The 18,557-nt window shown below is 40.3% G+C and overlaps 1 protein-coding gene across 9 annotated transcripts in view; it reads left to right on the forward strand.

Moving 5' to 3' along the window:
• Positions 1–18,557, forward strand: part of ARAP2 (ArfGAP with RhoGAP domain, ankyrin repeat and PH domain 2) — a 402,332-nt gene that overhangs the window by 21,951 nt on the left and 361,824 nt on the right. For 8 of the 9 annotated variants that reach the window (XM_033947679.1, XM_033947686.1, XM_033947705.1 and 5 more), the window contains one exon: positions 1,416–2,382. The exons of the other annotated variant lie outside the window; for it this stretch is intronic. In XM_033947679.1, the coding sequence (XP_033803570.1) occupies positions 1,416–2,382 (967 nt within the window). The remainder of the gene's footprint in view (positions 1–1,415; positions 2,383–18,557) is intronic. 9 annotated transcript variants of the gene reach the window in all.

The following is an 18,557-nucleotide window of genomic DNA, read 5'->3' on the forward strand; positions in this document are numbered from 1 at the left end:
AGCGGACCTGCGGGGGGGGGGGGGGTGAATCGGACGTCGGGGGGGGGCATCAGGCTTTCAGGGTGGGGACAGGACTTCAAGGGGGAGAGGAGAGTCGGGGCGGCCAGAGGAGAGTCGGGGCAGGCGAAAGGAGAGTCGGGGTGGCCAGAGGAGAGTCGGGGCGGGCGAAAGGAGAGTCGGGCGGTGACGGGAGAGTTGGGGCGGCATGTGCGGTATACGGGTGTGCGCGGTATATAAAAATTTCTTTACATAAATTACAGTTTCCCGCGCGCTATATCAGTGTGCGCGTTTTACACGGGTGTGCGGTATATGAGTGAAAATACGGTAATTAATTGCCCCAAGTGAACTAATCTGCAAACAGATATGAACTATTGTGCACACAGGTGATTATAGCACACACCTTCTAACACTTCTCAGTGCTCAGAGAACCGTTTTTAGCTTATGAGACCGCTGGGTGAAGCAAAATTTTAGCCCAGTACTGATACGGCTCAGTTCTCAATCATTGCACTGGTCCCTGTAGTATCTTTAAGTATGATACTCTCTCACTTTTTTTTTTGCTTTTTTAAAATCTTTTTAAAATGCTTTTTATCTTTTTAAATGCTCAACTTCAAAACAGACTTAGCTTTTAATGCAGGGGTTCAACGGGTTCTGATGCGTTTCGCCATACTGCCTCAGAGAACCTGCATCAACACGAACCTAATTCTGACCCCACCATGTCTGTTTTTGATTCAACCACTGCATTAAAAGCTAAGTCTGTTTTAAAGTTGAGCATTTAAAAAGATTTTAAAAAGCAAAAAAAGTGAGAGTATCATACTTAAAGATACTACAGGGACCAGTGCAATGATTGAGAACTGAGCCGTATCAGTAGTGGGCTAAAATTTTGCTTCACCCAGTGGTCTCATAAGCTAAAAACAGTTCTCTGAGCACTGAGAAGTGTTAGAAGGTGTGTGCTATAATCACCTGTGTGCACATTAGTTCATACCTTTTCTAATCCCGCCATATCTTTTTTGATTTGTAGCAATCAGAATTGAACACAGTATTTGAGCATTCATTATGGATATTTTGAAAAATTGACTGGCTGGAGAGCCTCCAGGATAGGTTTGCGAACCGCTGTTCTCCAACTAAGGGCTCCTTTTACAAAGGCGCGCTTAGCCATGCACACTAGCCTCTACCGCATCCTCTTGAGCAGGCGGTAGTTTTTTGGGTTGCACGCGCTAATCCTGTGCGTGCGCTAAAAACGCTAGCGCACCTTTGTAAAAGGAGTCCTAAGATACTAAGCTACTGTATAATATGCACAAAAATGGATGAAATAGTGATTTTTATTGGGGGGGGACATATATTTCTCCTAACATATATATTATTTTGCTTTCAAAACTTGTCCATTTTATCAATCCTTTATATTTTCTTTATTACAGGTACAGAATGGAGCAGGAATGACGCCACCATTATGTCATCATGTGCTGAAAAGAATATGACTATTAGAGAATTCTTAGAAAAAATCCATTTAGAAAAATATTATAAATATTTCCTTGACTTTGGATATATCACAGTGCTAGATTGTGCAGAAATAAACAATGAAATCCTGCAGCAACTTGGAATACCATTTACAGGACATCGAAAGAGAATTCTTAAACAACTGGAGATTAGCTTTTCAAAAATAAAAGAAGATTCTGAAATCTGTGAAGGTTTTCTTGTTGGGAATGATGATTGGGCAACAGAGGATAAGCATTCAGAGTTCTGTGACGAGGACTCCATTATGTGCAATATTAATCCAAATGAACTAAAAAAGATTACTCAAACATCTTTAGAGGTGCAAACAAATATGGCTGCTGGAAAAGACCCCAGTCTCACAAAAACAGAGCTTGCAAAATCAGGAACTTGCCCATCAATGTCACATGATGGTAACCAGCAAGATTCAGAGGGGAGAAAAGACATTTCAGCTAATCAGAATTTGAAATGTTCAGGGGATACTATTGTCAGTAAAGGCATTGAAAATAAAGCTAGTACTGCAGTGTGTGAAAGTCCTACCAAAGAAAATATGCTTGTAAAAGAAGAAGCAAATTCCAACTTACTCAGTGACGCTGTTGGTGTCCCCAGCATTTCCTGTTTCTCTTCTGTGGTTTGTTCCTCATCTGAAGATCTCTCAATTGAGAATGAACATCTTCCGTTAGAAAAGATTGAACATATATCAGATGGAGCTACAGATACTGAGTATTTTGAGTTTAAAGGTGACATGAAAGTTAACCAGTTGTACAGCAGATTGGAAGATGTAGCAAAGGAAAAACTAGCCACAACTCCAGAACCATCTCGTTCTTTCAAATTAAGAAATAGACCAGTTCCAGAAATACCAGGTTCTTATCAAGATTCTGTTACTTATGGAAGGTAATGTTTTTTTGCAATATAAATATTGTAAAGTGTAGTGTAACTGGAGTCTCTTGGGAAACATTTGTTAGCAAGTGGTTAGTCAGAACAATAAAGGGGTCAATATTGAGCTGGCGGCAATCAGCGTTTAGGCTGACCTGAGCCCATATATTAAATGCTGGGATGTAACCAGCTTACAGAATTGAATACCCGGGTATGTACAGTTACCCAGATGTTAACTGGGCACTAGTCGATATTCAGACAAGTGCCTAGTTAGCTTGGCAGATAAAGTTGGAACAGCCTTTCTGCTGTCCTAAATTTATCTGCTTATTTTAGTGGTTAGCAAAATGATAACTTCCCTACTGATAACTCTTCCCCCTCCAAGGAGCACAGTTGGCAATGTGGGCTGCTATTAAGATGGGTTATTTTATTGTTAATCTGACTTATTATTGACTAGGTATCTTAGCATAAAATAGGATCTCTGCAAATGGTGGCGGAGAGATGAACAAGATGGTGACGAGAGCGGACGCCTGAGTAGGAGGCTCCCTCTCTTGCAGTTGGCAGGCGTTTTGCTGAAGTGATCTAGCAACCCTCTTACCTCAATATGGGGAATAGGAAAGGAGCCCTTCGCAGCAATCCTCCGGCGGCGATAGCGGCACCGCGTCTGGTGCAAACTACAATCGAGGGAGCATTAGCTCGCTCGAGTGAATCTTTGGGGGCTACTTCAGGGGTAAGCCCGAATACGTCGGGCGAACTCAGCCAGCACATTCGGGCGTTGTTGAGCCCGGAGCAGAGGCAGCCACCACCACAACCCGGAAGCAATGCAGAGTCGGGAGTTCCTGAGGAAATGATGACCCCGGAAGGTACATCGATCCCCAGAGAAGGAGGACAGCCAGCTCCAATTCTATCGGGAGCTGAAGAAGCTAGAGAACAGCAGCAGCTTTCCCACTCTGCAGAGGAGTTGAGAGGAGCTTCGGGAGGAAGTAACAACAACTTTGGGGTGTTGGAGAAGCCTAAGGTAATAAATATGGAGGCTTTATGGCAGGCCATATCAGTTATGGACGCTAACCTCAAACTATCCTTTTCCACTTTAAAAATTGATTATGGGACTATTCACTCTAAAGTGGAGCAACAGGGCTTGGTCCTTAAAGATTTAAGTGAGAAATTTGAAAAACAGGAGTCAAGAATATCCGAAATGAAAACTTTGGATTTGGAATTGGTAAAAGAAAGATCATTTACTGCTAGGAAAATGGAAAGTTTTGAGAACCAACTAAGGAAAAATAATCTGAGACTCCTAAACTTTCCTAAATGTCCCTTAATTTCACCAAAGGAGATGGCAAGAAAATACTTTAAGGAAATTTTGCTAATTCCTACAGAAAGTTTGCCACCAATTGTTAGAGCTAATTATCTGCAACTAAAGAAATCTGTAGAAGTTTCCACTCCTAATGAGATTCAAGGGACAAATAATGACAACATGAATTTAACGACGTTTCTGGAGAACTCTTTAGAGGTTATAACGGAAAGGAAAACCCTGTTAATAACTCTTGCTTTAGAAAGTGATAGAGAATATATACTACGCTTGTTTTTTCGTCATATTAATGATCAATTTTTAGGCTCTAATGTTCGAATATTTCCTGATATGTCATTGAGATCTCAGAGGCGTAGGAAGGAATTCTTGGCATTACGGCCAAGAGTCCTAGCCTTGGGAGCAAATTTTATGTTGAAATTTCCTGTAAAATGTTTTTTTTCTTATCAGAACAAGAATTACTTATTTTTTGAGCCTAAACAATTGATAGGATTTATAGAATCTAAAGAGCATGTAGGGCCTGTAACTGAAAATGAGTAACCTGCTATGAATGGCTGTAGCACCGCAGAAAAATGCCGCTTTCTAAGTTAGACAAGATTCGTCTTATTTCTTATTTTTATTTTTTTCTTAAGTCTCTCTCCAAAAGTTGTGGACTAAATAATTTGAATTATTATTGAGTAACCCAAAACACTGTGTTAAGTGGAATTGGGGTTATAGTTTTTTGTTTTTTTTCTTATAGTATTTTGTGTAATCTGTGTACAAGTATGTTTATTGCTTGTTTGTATTAATTAAATTGAATAAATAAATAATAAAAAAAAAAAAAAATAGTATCTCTGCAATAACCCATCTTAAAGGTAGCTCATAGAAACATGATAGTAGATAAATGCCAAATGGCCCATCCAGTCTGCCCATGCACAACATCCACTATCTTCTCTTCTCCCTAAGAGATTCCACGTGCCTGTCCTACACTTTCTTGAATTCTGACAGTCTTTGGGCTTCTTCTTTTAAACTGCGCTAGCAGTTTTCTTGCACAGGGAGCCATGCTGAGGCCCACGCTGCTCCCGACGCTCATAGAATTCCTATGAGCATCGGGAACAGCGTGGGCCATTCAGCGCGGCTCTCTGCGCTAAAAATTGCTAGCGCAGTTTAATACAAGAGAAGGCTTGTCTCCGCCACCTCAACCAAGAGACTATTCCATGCATCTACCACCCTGTCTGTAAAAAAAAAAAGTATTTCTTTAGATTACTCCTTAGCCTGTCACCTCTTTTTTATTTAAAAAATTTATTAATCGCAACAGACTACAACTCATAGTGGATTGTGGCTTCAGGTTTCTGAGAGATATATACTGTTTCAACATGTTGTAGGTACCAAGGTATCACCCCATAAATCACTTGATGTACAATTGTCAAGATTTTGTACTCAATCTTTAAATGAATTGGTAACCAATGCAGACTTTTCAGTGTTGATATAATATGATCATTCCAAGCTACACCTGTAATCATTAATGCTGCAGCGTTCTGTACTACCTGCAGTGCTTTAATTTTAAATTTCACAATACCCACCATCAAAGATTTACAAAAATCAAGCTTGGCCATCACCATACACTGAACCACAGTACGAAAATCTGATATGGACATAATAGATTTTACCCTCGACAGTAATCTAAACTGAGAAAAACACCCTTAACAAATTGCATAATCTGCATCTACATTGAGAGCTGTGTATCTAAATATACCCCTACTATCTTAACATAAGATGATATAGGGAGAGTCGCATCCTGCGCCTTCGATTTTCTTAAACCTAACAGCAATTCATCATTCCCAACAAACATCACTTCTGTCTTTTTCAAATTCAAAACTAATTTGTTCTCATGCATCCAGCTTGTTATCTTATTCATAAACTCTCAGTTTTTCTAGACATATTTTACGCCATCCAAGACAGGAAAGAAAAAATGGATATCCTACTCCCCAACTCATGCAACATAAATGGTACATAATAGTGCAGATAGTGCTGACATAATAGTGCAGATAGTGGCACCCCTTTTTTCATCATCATTATCTCAGAGATCTTTGACCAACGTTTTACAATAAATTTCCGATCTGTAAGAAAGGATCTAAATCAATTTAATACCACTTCACCCTGTTGTAATTTGTTTAACAGCATTATTAGGTCTACTGTATCAAAAGCTGCCTATATATCAAGAGCCACCAGACAGAAAGTAACACCAGTAACAATCCCTCTTCTCAAAACATCTAGAGTTGATAGCAATAGTTTCCACTCCATGTCCTTTATATTGATGGTCATCTAACCAACTTTTCCCTTCAACAAATAATTCCAGTTCTCTCAAAACAACACACTCAATGATTTTAGAGACAACTGGAAGAATCGAAATTGGTCTGTAATTGTTCAGATTCTCATCCAAATTCTCTCTAACAGGGGTTTAACTGTAGCGATTTTACAAATGTCTGGCATAACACCTACTTGCAGCCAAAGTAACACTCTCCTCAGCGATTGCTTTCACCACCACTGACAAGCATGGCTCAAACACTGATCTAGTTGGGGGCTAAACCACAAATCACAGACTTTATCTCTGATTCTACTGAGATAATGAACATAAATAACAAGTTAAAACAAATTAGTCAGTGGTTAAAAGACAACATGCTGGCATACAAATCCATCTAAATCTTCAATAATGTTCCTACCATGGAAATAGGACATTACATTTGCAGCACAAATTTTTTTGGACAATTTTCCACTACAAAAAGTGACGACAAAAATATTGGGAATATTTTTGGACCATGAACTATCCTACCATGATCAGAGCAGTTCTGTAGTTAAAAGTTGTATTTATAAACTACACCTCATTAGATTTTTAGCCAAAGTCTTAGAACCAAAAACTCTTAATGTCCTAATTCACTCTTTGATAATTTCTAAGCTAGATTACTGTAATACATTATACCAAGGCATAACACAGAAAGAAATACAAAGACTACAAATTATACAAAACACAGCAATAAAAATTATTACTAACTCTAAAAAATATGATCACGTCACTCCTCTTTTGCAAGAAGCACACTGGCTACCTATTTCACAAAGAATAACATATAAAATTGCATTGTTAAGATTCAAAATTCAGAAAACTAATACTCCAATATTCTTATATCGATATTTAATACCTTATTCCCCAGTTAGATCTCTTAGATCAGGGGTGCCCACACTTTTTGGGCTTGCGAGCTACTTTTAAAATGACCAAGTCAAAATGATCTACCAACAATAAAATTTTAAAAAAACACAAAGCACACTGTATGCATAGAAAATGTTAATTATCATTCCTATTTCAGGGTTTTTCAAAGAGGTCAAAGCAGATGACTCTATGCACCATCACCTCAGTAACAACCATACAAAAATAGTCAAATATACCCCCTCCCTTTTTACTAAACCACGATAGCAGTTTTTACCGCAGGGAGCTGCGCTGAATGCCCAGCGCTGCTCTCGACGTTCATAGGCTCCCTGTGCTAAAAACCGCTATTGCGGTTTAGTAAAAGGGGACCACAGTGTAAAATATAGACAGCAGATATAAATTCAGACACATTTTGATCACTAAATTTAAAATCAAATCATTTTTCCTACCTTGTTGACTGGTGATTTCATGAGTCTTTGGTTGCACTTTCTTCTTATGACTGTGCATCCAATCTTTTTTCCCTTCTTTTAGCGTGTGTGCTTCCTCTCCTCCAGACCTCATTCCCTCCCTCAACTTTTTCTTCCTCTTTCCCTGCCCTTTCTTTCTCTCTGCCTCCCTTTCTTTTTTTTCTGTTTCGCTTCTTTGCTTCTGTCTCCCTGCCTGCCCTTTTTCTTTCTTTCTCCCTGCCCTCCCCCAAGCCACTGCCACTGCCATCGGGGACCAGGACCCAAACCGCCACCAATAACAGGCCCGAAAGCCGACGCCAATAACAGGCCCAAAAGCCGACGCCACTCCAACCTCTCCCTGCTTCGGCCGACCAGCATCGCGATCGAGCTGTTGGGAGAAATGCTGCCAGGTCCTGCCTTCGCGGAAACAGAAAGTAGGCAGGACTCGGCAGCAAGAAGAGGAAATGCTTCACTAACATGTCTTCCGCCTTAGCCCGTAGCGAACGCTTGCTTCAAGGCTCTCAACATGTGCATGCCGGCTTCCCTTCCACCCCCCCCTTCGGACATAGCTTCCGGTTTCGGAGGGAAGAGAAGAGAAGCCGGCATGCACACTTTAGAGCCCAGAGCATAAGTTCGCTACGGGCTGAAATTTCCAAGCCGGGTTTTTTAAAAAAAATGTTCAACTGCGGCGGCAGCAGCTAAACGGCCCTAGGGAGAACACCGAGGAAGGCTGATCGGCCCGGTAGATCAGGACGGCAACACTAGTCTATCACGGAGCTCGGGATGGGCTCCGCGATCGACTCACGTTGCCTTACATAAGAACATAAGCAATGCCTCTGCTGGGTCAGACCTGAGGTCCATCATGCCCAGCAGTCCGCTCACGCGGCGGCCCAACAGGTCCAGGACCTGTGCAGTAATCCTCTATTTATACCCCTCTATCCCCTTTTCCTGAGCTACTGGTCGATCGCGATCGACGTATTGGGCACCCCTGTCTTCGATCAACAGATCAGTGTTTGTTGACCATTCCATCACTGAAAGTAACGCACCAGAAGAACCACAACCTTTTCTATCTTGGGACCCCAGCTTTGGAACAAACTTCCAATCTATTTGCACACTGAAACCTCCTTAGAAAAATTTAAAAGCAATCTAAAAAGCTATCTTTATAAAGATGCTTATGAATCTTAGATCAGACAATCCTTTTGACTCTCCTATTTACTTTTAGATCAGGTGTTACCTAAACAATTACTCTTAGACTAAGTCTTCATAAACATTTTTTTTTTCTCTGTAATGCCTCTCCTAAAGTTGTTCTTCCCTAACTGTTATTTTATTTTTAATTGTTTATTTTAAATCAAATGTAATTTAACCTTTCATTCCTTACGTATCTTTAATGTAACTATGGATAAAACTGTATGTTTATGGTTTTAAACTGTTTTATTTGTCCCCCCCAAATTATTATTGCTATATGCATTGAAAATACTTGATAATGCGTTTAAATCAAAATCTCAATAAACTTGAAACTTAAACTTGAAACTTCCTTACTCACAGAAACAAACATAGACCACTGATTTTGATCTCCTCTACATCAGTTACACCTTCATTCTGTAAAATACCATCACTCTTCTCTAGCATTCATTATACACCCTATCATCATTCTTCTCTATTACGTTTTCTACTTTCTTAACTAAACTATCAACATATTAACCTGCATTCAGGGGGTGTGGCTTGGCTGCGAGTAGGAATGGACAGATAGTTTTTCAGCTCTTCCCTCATATGTCCTTTTGGTAACTTTATCAGCATTTTCCAGCCAAAAATAGTTATTCAAAGCAGGATTTTTCTTTATTAACTTGATGGCATCTGGAAGGCAGATCCGATTGGATGCTGCATTCACAGCAAGTACAGCAAAACGTTCAAAACCTGACCCACCCACACCATCCAAAGTGCCTTTACCAAAGGACTGGTGAGCAATTTGAGCAGCTGATGGCTGAACTTAAATCAATAAAGGATTTATTGCAGGAAATCCAGATTGAAATACATGCAGTTCAAGAGGAAATGGCTAAAATGTCCCTGCAGTTAAAAGTATGTAATGCCCAAACTGAACAACTAGAACAATGGGTAACGGATTCTGAGAGGCAGTTGAAGCAATACAAAATGGATCACAGACTGGTGTCCCGACTAGAGAACGAATTAGAGGACTCTAATAACCGGAGCGGGAGGTCTACTGTTAAGCTTTTAGGACTTCCTGAGGTAGTGGAAGGATCAGATCCGATTAAATTTTTAGAGGACAACATCCCCAAATTACTTTCACTAAACTTTCAGTTTCCATTTGAACTTGAGCGGGCTCACCGCATTCCATTGCAGTTTGGAAATAAACAGAGTGGCCATAGACCAAGGGTGTTGTTGTTGGCCTTGCTGTTCAGGGGCCTACAATCAATGAGATACCTCACACTCAATATACTGCTCTTCACTATAAGATATTTTATTAATAAATCAGTATACCATAAAAAGCAATGATGTAATAATCATTTATCTGTTTGAATGAGTGGTTGATGATTATTGAGGCAGCCAAAAAGTCACTAAAGTGCCAGTGCAGTAAAAAGTGCTGAAATAGATCATTAGCCAGATGACCCCCCCTCCCCCCGACTCGCACTTGCACTTTTTACTGCACTGGCACTTTAGTGACTTTTTGGCTGCCTCAATAATCATCAAACACTCATTCAAACAGATAAGTGATTATTATATCATTGCTTTTTATGGCATGATGTTAATAGTAAATGATGTGAGTGGTAAGGGACAATAAAGCGCAATGATGGTCCCATAAGACAGCCATAAGTTTGTAGTTATCACAAACATCTTTATGGTTTGGGTCTGAGCACTTTATATTTATTTATTAATTATTTATTGAATGTTATTAGAGCTGTGAGTAGTGAATTTAATTTATAGCGATCCTCACAGATTACTATTTTTGATTTCCCTAGCAAAGTATTATTAATAAATCAGTAACAGCTTACGAGAATGAACCTGTCAGCATATAGAGTAACAGAGCATACGATCGTCAGGCCTGAGATCTAGTGTCTGTTCTGCTTACATGATCAGAAAAGCTATTTTTATACAATTCTTGGTAGTCTAAGGCCACGTTGGCACAAGTCATATGATTAGTTTTTATTGGTTACTTACACACATCATTACACTTATTAGTTTATTAATTGGGTTCCAATATTTGTGTCATACTATACGTGTGTCCTATTTACTGTAAAATCACTACCTTTTCCCGCAAATGTCATTTTAACCATCATGGTCAGCGATTTCAAGCCAAAGGCCAGTAAGTATCTGCCCCTCAAAGGATATTTCATGCAAATAATTTATTTTTATATTCTTGGTCAGGACATGTCCTAATCCTTTTATGATATCATAGCAGATTGGCGCCAGTTGTCATGTGAAAGAATAAGTTTCGCTTGACTTGCTTATCTTAGCATAAGTTTCGCTTTACTTGCTGTTCTCAGCAAGTTATTTTCCAGCAAGCATATACTGTGCGAAAGCTAACAGCTATAGCCAGGGTATTTTTAATCATTTTAGGCCTACAATGGTATGGCCTAAGGATTTCAGAGGTTCTTCACCTTTAGTTTCCTTACCTAAAGGGCTGTATCAATACAAGGACTTGCTCTCCTCATCCTATATCAGTGTCAAAGTCCCTCCTCAAGGGCCGCAATCCAGGCGGGTTTTCAGGATTTCTCCAAAGAATATGCATGAGATCTATTAGCATACAATGAAAATAGTGCATGCAAATAGATCCCATGCATATTCATTGGGGAAATCCTGAAAACCTGATTGGATTGCGGCCCACGAGGAGGGACTTTGACACCCCTGCCCTAGACCATTGATTTTTAAAATGCTCAGGTTCCAGCAACCCTTGGAAATACTTAATGCTGCCAATAGCTCTAGTATTTGCAAATTGCACTCAGGTGGGGAGAAACTTTGGTGCCCATCCACTAATTTTGGGCTCCAGTCCCTCCCCCAAATCAGCTGTATATGACTACGCTACTGAATACAAAAATAATTGTGATGCATGTATCCCAAAGCTAACATATGGATATTTTGTTTTTCCATCATCTTGGTCCCAGTTTCTCTTTCTGCTTTTTGTCTATCTTCAACTAATTCTCTTTTAGGTGTCTGCTGTCCATTTTTTTCTCCTCTTCTCTCGTTCCATTTCCTTCTTATGCCTGTCTCCAAAGTATGATTTTTCCCTTTCAGCTTTCTTAACTTTTTCTTTTCTGCCTCTGTCCACTCAAATTTTGTCTTCTTTCTCACCCTTCTTTTTAAATGTTCAGCTACCTCTCAATTCTCCATCTTCTCTCAGTCCCTAGCTCTCCCATTTCCCATCTCACTCCTTTCCCAGCCTCCTATTCCCCATTACCACATTTCTATCACTCACTGCTCTCTCTCATCTTGTCATCTCCGTTTTGATTTCATCCACATAGTAACATAGTAACATAGTAGATGATGGCAGATAAAGACCTGAATGGTCCATCCAGTCACATGGCTCACCACATTCAGAATCCCATTCCTCTCTCCACTGGTCAGGCTATAACTCCCTGTCCCTTTCTTTCCATCCCCTTTCTTATCCCAGATCTCATTCCTCCTGCCCTCCCATGAGTCCATCTCTCCTCCTCTATCTCCATGGTCCAACATTTTGCTCACTCTCTTTTCTGTTGTTCTTCTTCCCTCCCATGGGTAGATGGTTCCATGTTAATATGACTTCAGGAGAAGATACTCTGACGCTTCTTAATATTTATGCACATAACACTAATCAGGCGGATTTAAAAAAAACAACTCCCAACAAATAATTCTGTCACTGGCTACGACTAATTTAATTGTAGTTGGAGACTTCAATGCTGTCATGGATCCAATAATGGATAAACAATCGAGTAGAAACTTAAAAGCATTAGGCCTGGACAATCTTTTACATAAATGTGGATTAAAGGATATATGGCAGATTTTTCATTTCAATGCTCGTGAATTTTTGTTTTAAATCATAAATCACTTTCAAGAGTTGATTATTATTTTGTTTCTGACCATCTAATTCAACAGGTTACAAAAGCCAGAATAGACCCGATCCTTCTGTCGGATCATGCTGGAATTTGGATAGAATATCAGTTCACTGAAGAAGATTCTGGTAGGCCTATTTGGAGATTCAATAATGCACTGCTTACGGATTCAAACTTTCTTGAGGAAATTCAACTAAAAATGAATTAATATTTTCAATTCAATACATCAGAAGAAATCTCTTTGGAAACTTTATGGGATGCTTTCAAGGATACTGTAAGATGGCAAATTATTTCTTATTCGGCACATATTAGGAAATTACTCAATTCACTAATTTGGAACAAACTATTTTGACTTTAGAGTCATAATTGGCATTGAATTGGAAACAAGATACTTTGACTGCCCTGTTGAAAACTAAATAGAAATATAATGAGATTTCCTCACAATTGGCTAGGAAAGATTTGTTTTGCCAACAGGCGGTGTATTATGGAAACTCGAATAAAGCGGGGAGATTATTGGCTAATTATCTTAAAGCTAAAAAGAGGAAAATAAAGATTGTGGCCATTAAGGATGAGAATGGTAAAATATATACCCATATTGCAGATGTTTTAAATCAACTTTTGGATTATTATAAAGTTTTATATTTTTCTGAGCGTTATTCAAATAAAGAAAAGGATGGCATAAATTATTAAATGGACTTATTAAAAAGAAATTAAACACTGGTCTTAGAGACATTTGAAGCATTGAGATTAAGCATCAAATTACTGCATCTCAATGGCCACGAATTTGGTCTTGGAGGATAAGATGTACAGTGTCAGCATCTATGAGACAAACTTGTTTTTTTCTGTTACATAGAGCGTTATGGACCCCTGTTCGGTTACAAAAATTGGATAGCTCTAAGTCTAATAGATGTTGGCACTGTCATCTCGAAGCAGGGACTTTAGATCATTTATTATTCTATTGTCCATTTATTATGAATTTCTGGAAATTAATTGTTTATTAGATAACCCAGTGGCATTATCATATGATACTGTGCTATTTGGTATGGCAATGAGAGCAAAAAGTCAGATTTCTACAAACAATAACAAATTATTACTCATAATGACTGGTGTTGCCATTCAACAAATTACGTATAATTGGAAAATCTGGAGTAGATTAAATTATAATTTTGGTGGAATTCCTTATGTCATATATATAAAATGGAGAGATTTCTGGCAATACAGCGGGGTAGTTTCAAGAAATTTCAAGATGTTTGGGAGCCATTAACAAAGTATTGTACTGATTAGATGAAATTTTCTTTTCCCTTAAATTTACAAGTTCAATTGTGAGGAAAGGGGGGGGGGGAATTTTATAGTTATGTATTGTATAAGTATTGATTATTTGATAGGTAAGGGGGGGAAGGGTGGGAGTTAAGTATTTATCACTGTTACCATTGATGATTATTAAGTGATATAGATATTGTTAATTTGTTTGGACATTTTATCACACTTATTGTAAGTTTGAAAATGAATAAAGAATTAAAAAAAAAGAAAAGGATGGCAGTGAATTTTTAAAATTAATTAAGGGAAAAAAAATTCCTGAGCATATAAAAGAAAAATTTGAGGTGCCTATATCATTTACAGAACTCCAGTCAGCACTGAAGTCTCTCAGAGCTGGTTCTGCTCCGGGTAGTGATGGATTCACTGTGGAGTTTTTTAAATATTTTTTCAAACGATACTGTAACCTCATCTTTTTAAATTATACCAATTACAACTGATGAAGGATCAGATGTCGGGTACTATGGCAGAAGCTTTAACCATAGTTTTGCCAAAGCCAAACAGAGACCCCTTGTTGGTTTCAAATTACAGGCCTATTGTGGATGGAAAAATTCTGGCTAAATTATTGGCTTTAAGACTAGCCAAAGCTCTCCCTTATATGATTGGTATGCTTGTTGCTCAAAGACATTCTGCAAACAACACCAGATTGGCATTTCATATGCTAAATTTAGCAAAAACAATGGATGATCCGGCCTTCTCTGTGTTTTTAGATGCAGAAAAGGCCTTTGATCGTGTAGAATGGACTTTTATGTACCAAGCAATGGATTGGTTTGGAGTGGGTTCTGGATTTATTCAAACGATTCAAAACTTTGTATAGTTCCCCTCAGCCAGATTATATATTAATAACACATTCTCTGAATGTTTTTGTCTAAAAAGGGGAGTTAGACAAGGCTGCCCCTTATCTCCTTTGCTTTTTGATATTGTTTTGGAACCCTTGTTATTGGCTGTTCAGCAGGCAAAGGAGATACAGGGAATTCCATATGCGGGTTGGGACTATAAAGTTTTGGCCTACACAGATGATATTCAGCTTCATTTGAAGAATCCTGAATCAACTATTCCGCATTTACTGGAATTGATTGATTAATTTGGCAAATTTTCTAGTTATAAAATAAATTGGAGCAAATCAGAGGTTCTTCCTTTGAATGTAAATTGTGTAAAAGGCTTATTTGATCCGTTCCCATTCAAATAAGCTTTTAATTCCTAATTGATTTTTACCCACATCCAGGGAGGGAGGGAGGGGGAAATGTACTTTGTAATAATATTTGTTTGATCATAAGTGCTGTTTAATGTACTATTTGATTGTATATTGTTTGCACTTTGTATCTGATCTGGAAATTAATAAAGATTTAAAAAGAACCCCCTCCCCTGCATTCAACCACCTCTGTATCCCAGTATAATATCCTTCATTAAGGAGTGTACCGTATTAAAGAGTAATGTCACATAATTTCCAGCCATGTTAATCTTAGCTCTAAAACCCCCTCTTTTACTAATGCGTAGCGTGGGTTTTAGCGCCGGCAGCAGTGGTAATTGCTCCGGTGCTCATAGAAATCCTATGAGTATCGGAACAGGTACCGCTGCTGCCAGTGCTAAAACCCATGCTAGACATTAGTAAAAGAGGGGGTTAGTTTTTTAAGAACAAAAGAACATAAGAAATGCCTTCACCGAATCAGACCCTTGGTCCATCCAGTCCGGTGACCCGCACATGCGGAGGCCCAACTAGGTGCTTCCTAATGAAGACCCAGGTGTTCCCAGATGAGACCTTGTTTACCTGTATCCCTCAATGTGATTTGCAAGGAGGTATGCATCCGACTTGCCCTTGAATCCTATAATGGAGGTCTCCGTCACAACTTTCTCTGGGAGAGCGTTCCAAGCGTTCACCACTCGTTGTGTGAAACAGAACTTCCTGACATTTGTCTTGGGCCTGTCGCCTCTCAATTTCAGTACATGAATTCTCGTCCGAGTCACATTTGACAATGTGAATAACGATGTATCTTGCTGGATTTTATCAAATCCTTTTAGTATTTTAAAAGTCTCTATCATATCTCCACGCATTCTTCTCTTCTCAAGGGTGAACAAGCTCAGTTTTCTAAAGCGTTCTTTGTAGCTCAAATTTCCCATACCTTTTTCTTTTTCATATATCCAAATATTGTCTTTCAACCTGATCAAATAACTTTCTTATATCATCTACGTCATCTGATTTTCACCATTTCCTTTCACTCTGTCTTAATTCTTGCCTCAATTTCCATAGGTGTGCTGAGAGCCATGGTTTAGTTCTGTGTTTTCAGTGTGGTGATACATAGCAATCCAGCTTCTTCTGCCTTTTTTAAAAGTATTGTTCTTACTTTTTGTGTCCTGAGAGTTGGTGCTGTTTTTACATGGAAGGTTTACTGCATAGATTCTGAGTACAGTACAAGTCCAAAAACTGCTGAGGGTTTGCTTCAGTCTGGATTTTTGGTTTGTCCAGATTCTCAGTTGATGATTTATACAAATTTAAGGAACGAAGACGAGATGAGCAAGCCAATTTTGTTGATTTATTTGCTAACAAATGCAGAATGCTTCATTTATCAAAATGGGTGTATTTATAGGGAAACATACAAAGAAACATAAATATTATTTCATTGAAGTAGACCATGTTAGGAGTGGCATAGAAAACATAGGTATTTTACTGTAAAATTTGTTTTTGAATGTTAATATTTTCCTATTTGTAACATTTACACTTCTCCCTCCCTATTCGCGGGGGTTAGGGGCAGAGCCGGCCCGCAAATAGGGAAAATTCACGAATAACTTTTGGGCCGGCTCTGACCTTCCTCCGGACCTTACCTGGTGGTCTAATAGTGACGTGGGGCAGGAACGATCTTCCTACACTCCTGTCCCATGCAGAGCCATGCTGTGAGTTCCTGTGGTCTCACGAACTACAACAGGAGCCAGTAAGGATGCCTCTCAGTACTGAGCAGCAGCGCCAAATCGTGCTCCTGCTCGTGTAGCTCAGTGCCGAAGGAACTCGCAGCAGCCGGTTAGCAGCAGGGCAGGAACTTGGAAAGTTCGCTCCTGCCCGCTGCAGCTCCACCGTGGATCGCTAAGATGAAGTACTGTATGAGGATAGGGCAAGGAGGGAGGCGGGGACAGAGCGTTGCTGCGGTGGCGGTCTTAAAAAAAAAAATTCTGGGAGGGGGCATTGACCCGAATATAAACCGAGACCCCCATTTTTGAGCCAGTTTTTTGGCCCCAAAATCCCAGTTTATATTCGAGTATATATGGTATATGCTCTGTTTTTTTTATTCAGCCAAAGATTAGTGTTCAGTGTGTCAGGCACAGGAACACAGCCTACAGATATGTTACAACAGAAGACAGTTTTGGATTTTTGCCCCTAGGTTCTGCTGTCATTATGGATCCGTCATGATCAGTGCAGTTTTCCAACTTTTTTTTTCTCTCGTGGCCTAACCTCCCTGAGTTTACAACTCTCCCCCTCTCTAATGGCCAGCCTGATCTAGTCTCTTTACCCACCCTCCTTGAGACCAGTATTTCTCCCTATTTTCCTCCTTCCTACACATGATCTTGCATCACTCAGTCTGTTCTTCCCTAAATCTGGCATATTTGCTCCTTTTCTGATCAGTCCAGTCTGGTCTTTCCCTCTGCCTAGTTTAATACTGCTTAAATGTATCTTGTGAATTAAGTAGTTTAGCTTAATTATGCATCACTGCAACTTAGTTGAAATGGCTGTGTTTGACAGAGCCACTCCATTTCACCCGTCTGCTTCTTCAAGAGCTGCCCTTTAAATTTCAGCTGCCAGCAATTTTTATGGTTCTCTGTGCTCATCTATTTTCACCACACATGCAATTGAAAATATTTCAAGTTTTCAAGGTTTTTTTTCAAGTTTTCAAGTTTATTTAAAAATTAGTGTTTAAGCCCGTTACAATAACGGGTGCTAGAGTAGATGTCTGTATGTCTGTTTTTTGTTTTTTATTTGTCTCTCTCTCTCTCTTCCTGGACGCTGTCTGTCTGTCATTCTTTGTGTCTATGTCTCTCCCTGGTCCCATGTCTGTGCGTCTTTCTTTCTGTCTGTCTCCCTGGCCCCACTGCTTGCCAAAGCAGCCCCCTTTCCCTCTCCCCCTGTTGTGCAATGCCTGCCTGATTTGTGGCCCCCTTCTGTTCCTCTCCCCCCCCCCCGATTGCTGTCTGCCACAGCACACTCCTCCCCCCAAATCAGCCTCCTTTCCCTCTCCCCCTGGCCCCCGGTTGTGCCTTGCCTGCCTGCTCCGTGGCCCCATTCTGTTCCCTCCCATGATTGCTGTCTGCCCCCAGCACAACTCTCCCCCCAAATCAGCCCCCTTTCCCCCTGTTGTGCAATGCCTGCCTGCTCCGTGGCCCCCTTCTATTCCTCCCCCCCACGATTGGTGTCTGCCCCCAGCACAACCATCCCCCCAAAGCAGCCCCCTTTCCCTCTCCTCCTGTTGTGCAATACCTGCCTGCTTCGTGGCCCCCCTTCTGTTCCCCCCCATGATTGCTGTCTGCCCCCAGCACAACCATCCCCCCAAAGCAGTCCTCTTTCCCTCTCTCCCTGTTGTGCAATGCCTGCCTGCTTCGTGGCCCCCCTTCTGTTCCTCCCCCCATTATTGCTGTCTGCCCCAGCATACTCCTCTTCCCAAAGCAGCCCCCTTTCGCTCTCTCTCTGGCCCCCTGTTGTGCCATGCCTGCCTGTTTCCCCCACCCCCTTCTGTTTCCCCCACCCCCCATGATTGCTGTCTGCACTCAGCACAACCTTCCCACCAAAACAGCCCCCTTTTCTGCCTGCTTCATAGCCCTGGCTTCCCCTCCTGTTCTTCCCCTCCATCCATCCATCCATGGTTCCTGCCGCTGCTGCCGCTCCTGTTCATAGCGGCCTGCTTAGGTTCGCAGCCAGCTGTATC

This window comes from Geotrypetes seraphini, chromosome 1 (genome assembly GCF_902459505.1).
Source record: "Geotrypetes seraphini chromosome 1, aGeoSer1.1, whole genome shotgun sequence".
Classification (NCBI taxonomy): Eukaryota; Metazoa; Chordata; class Amphibia; order Gymnophiona; family Dermophiidae; genus Geotrypetes; species Geotrypetes seraphini.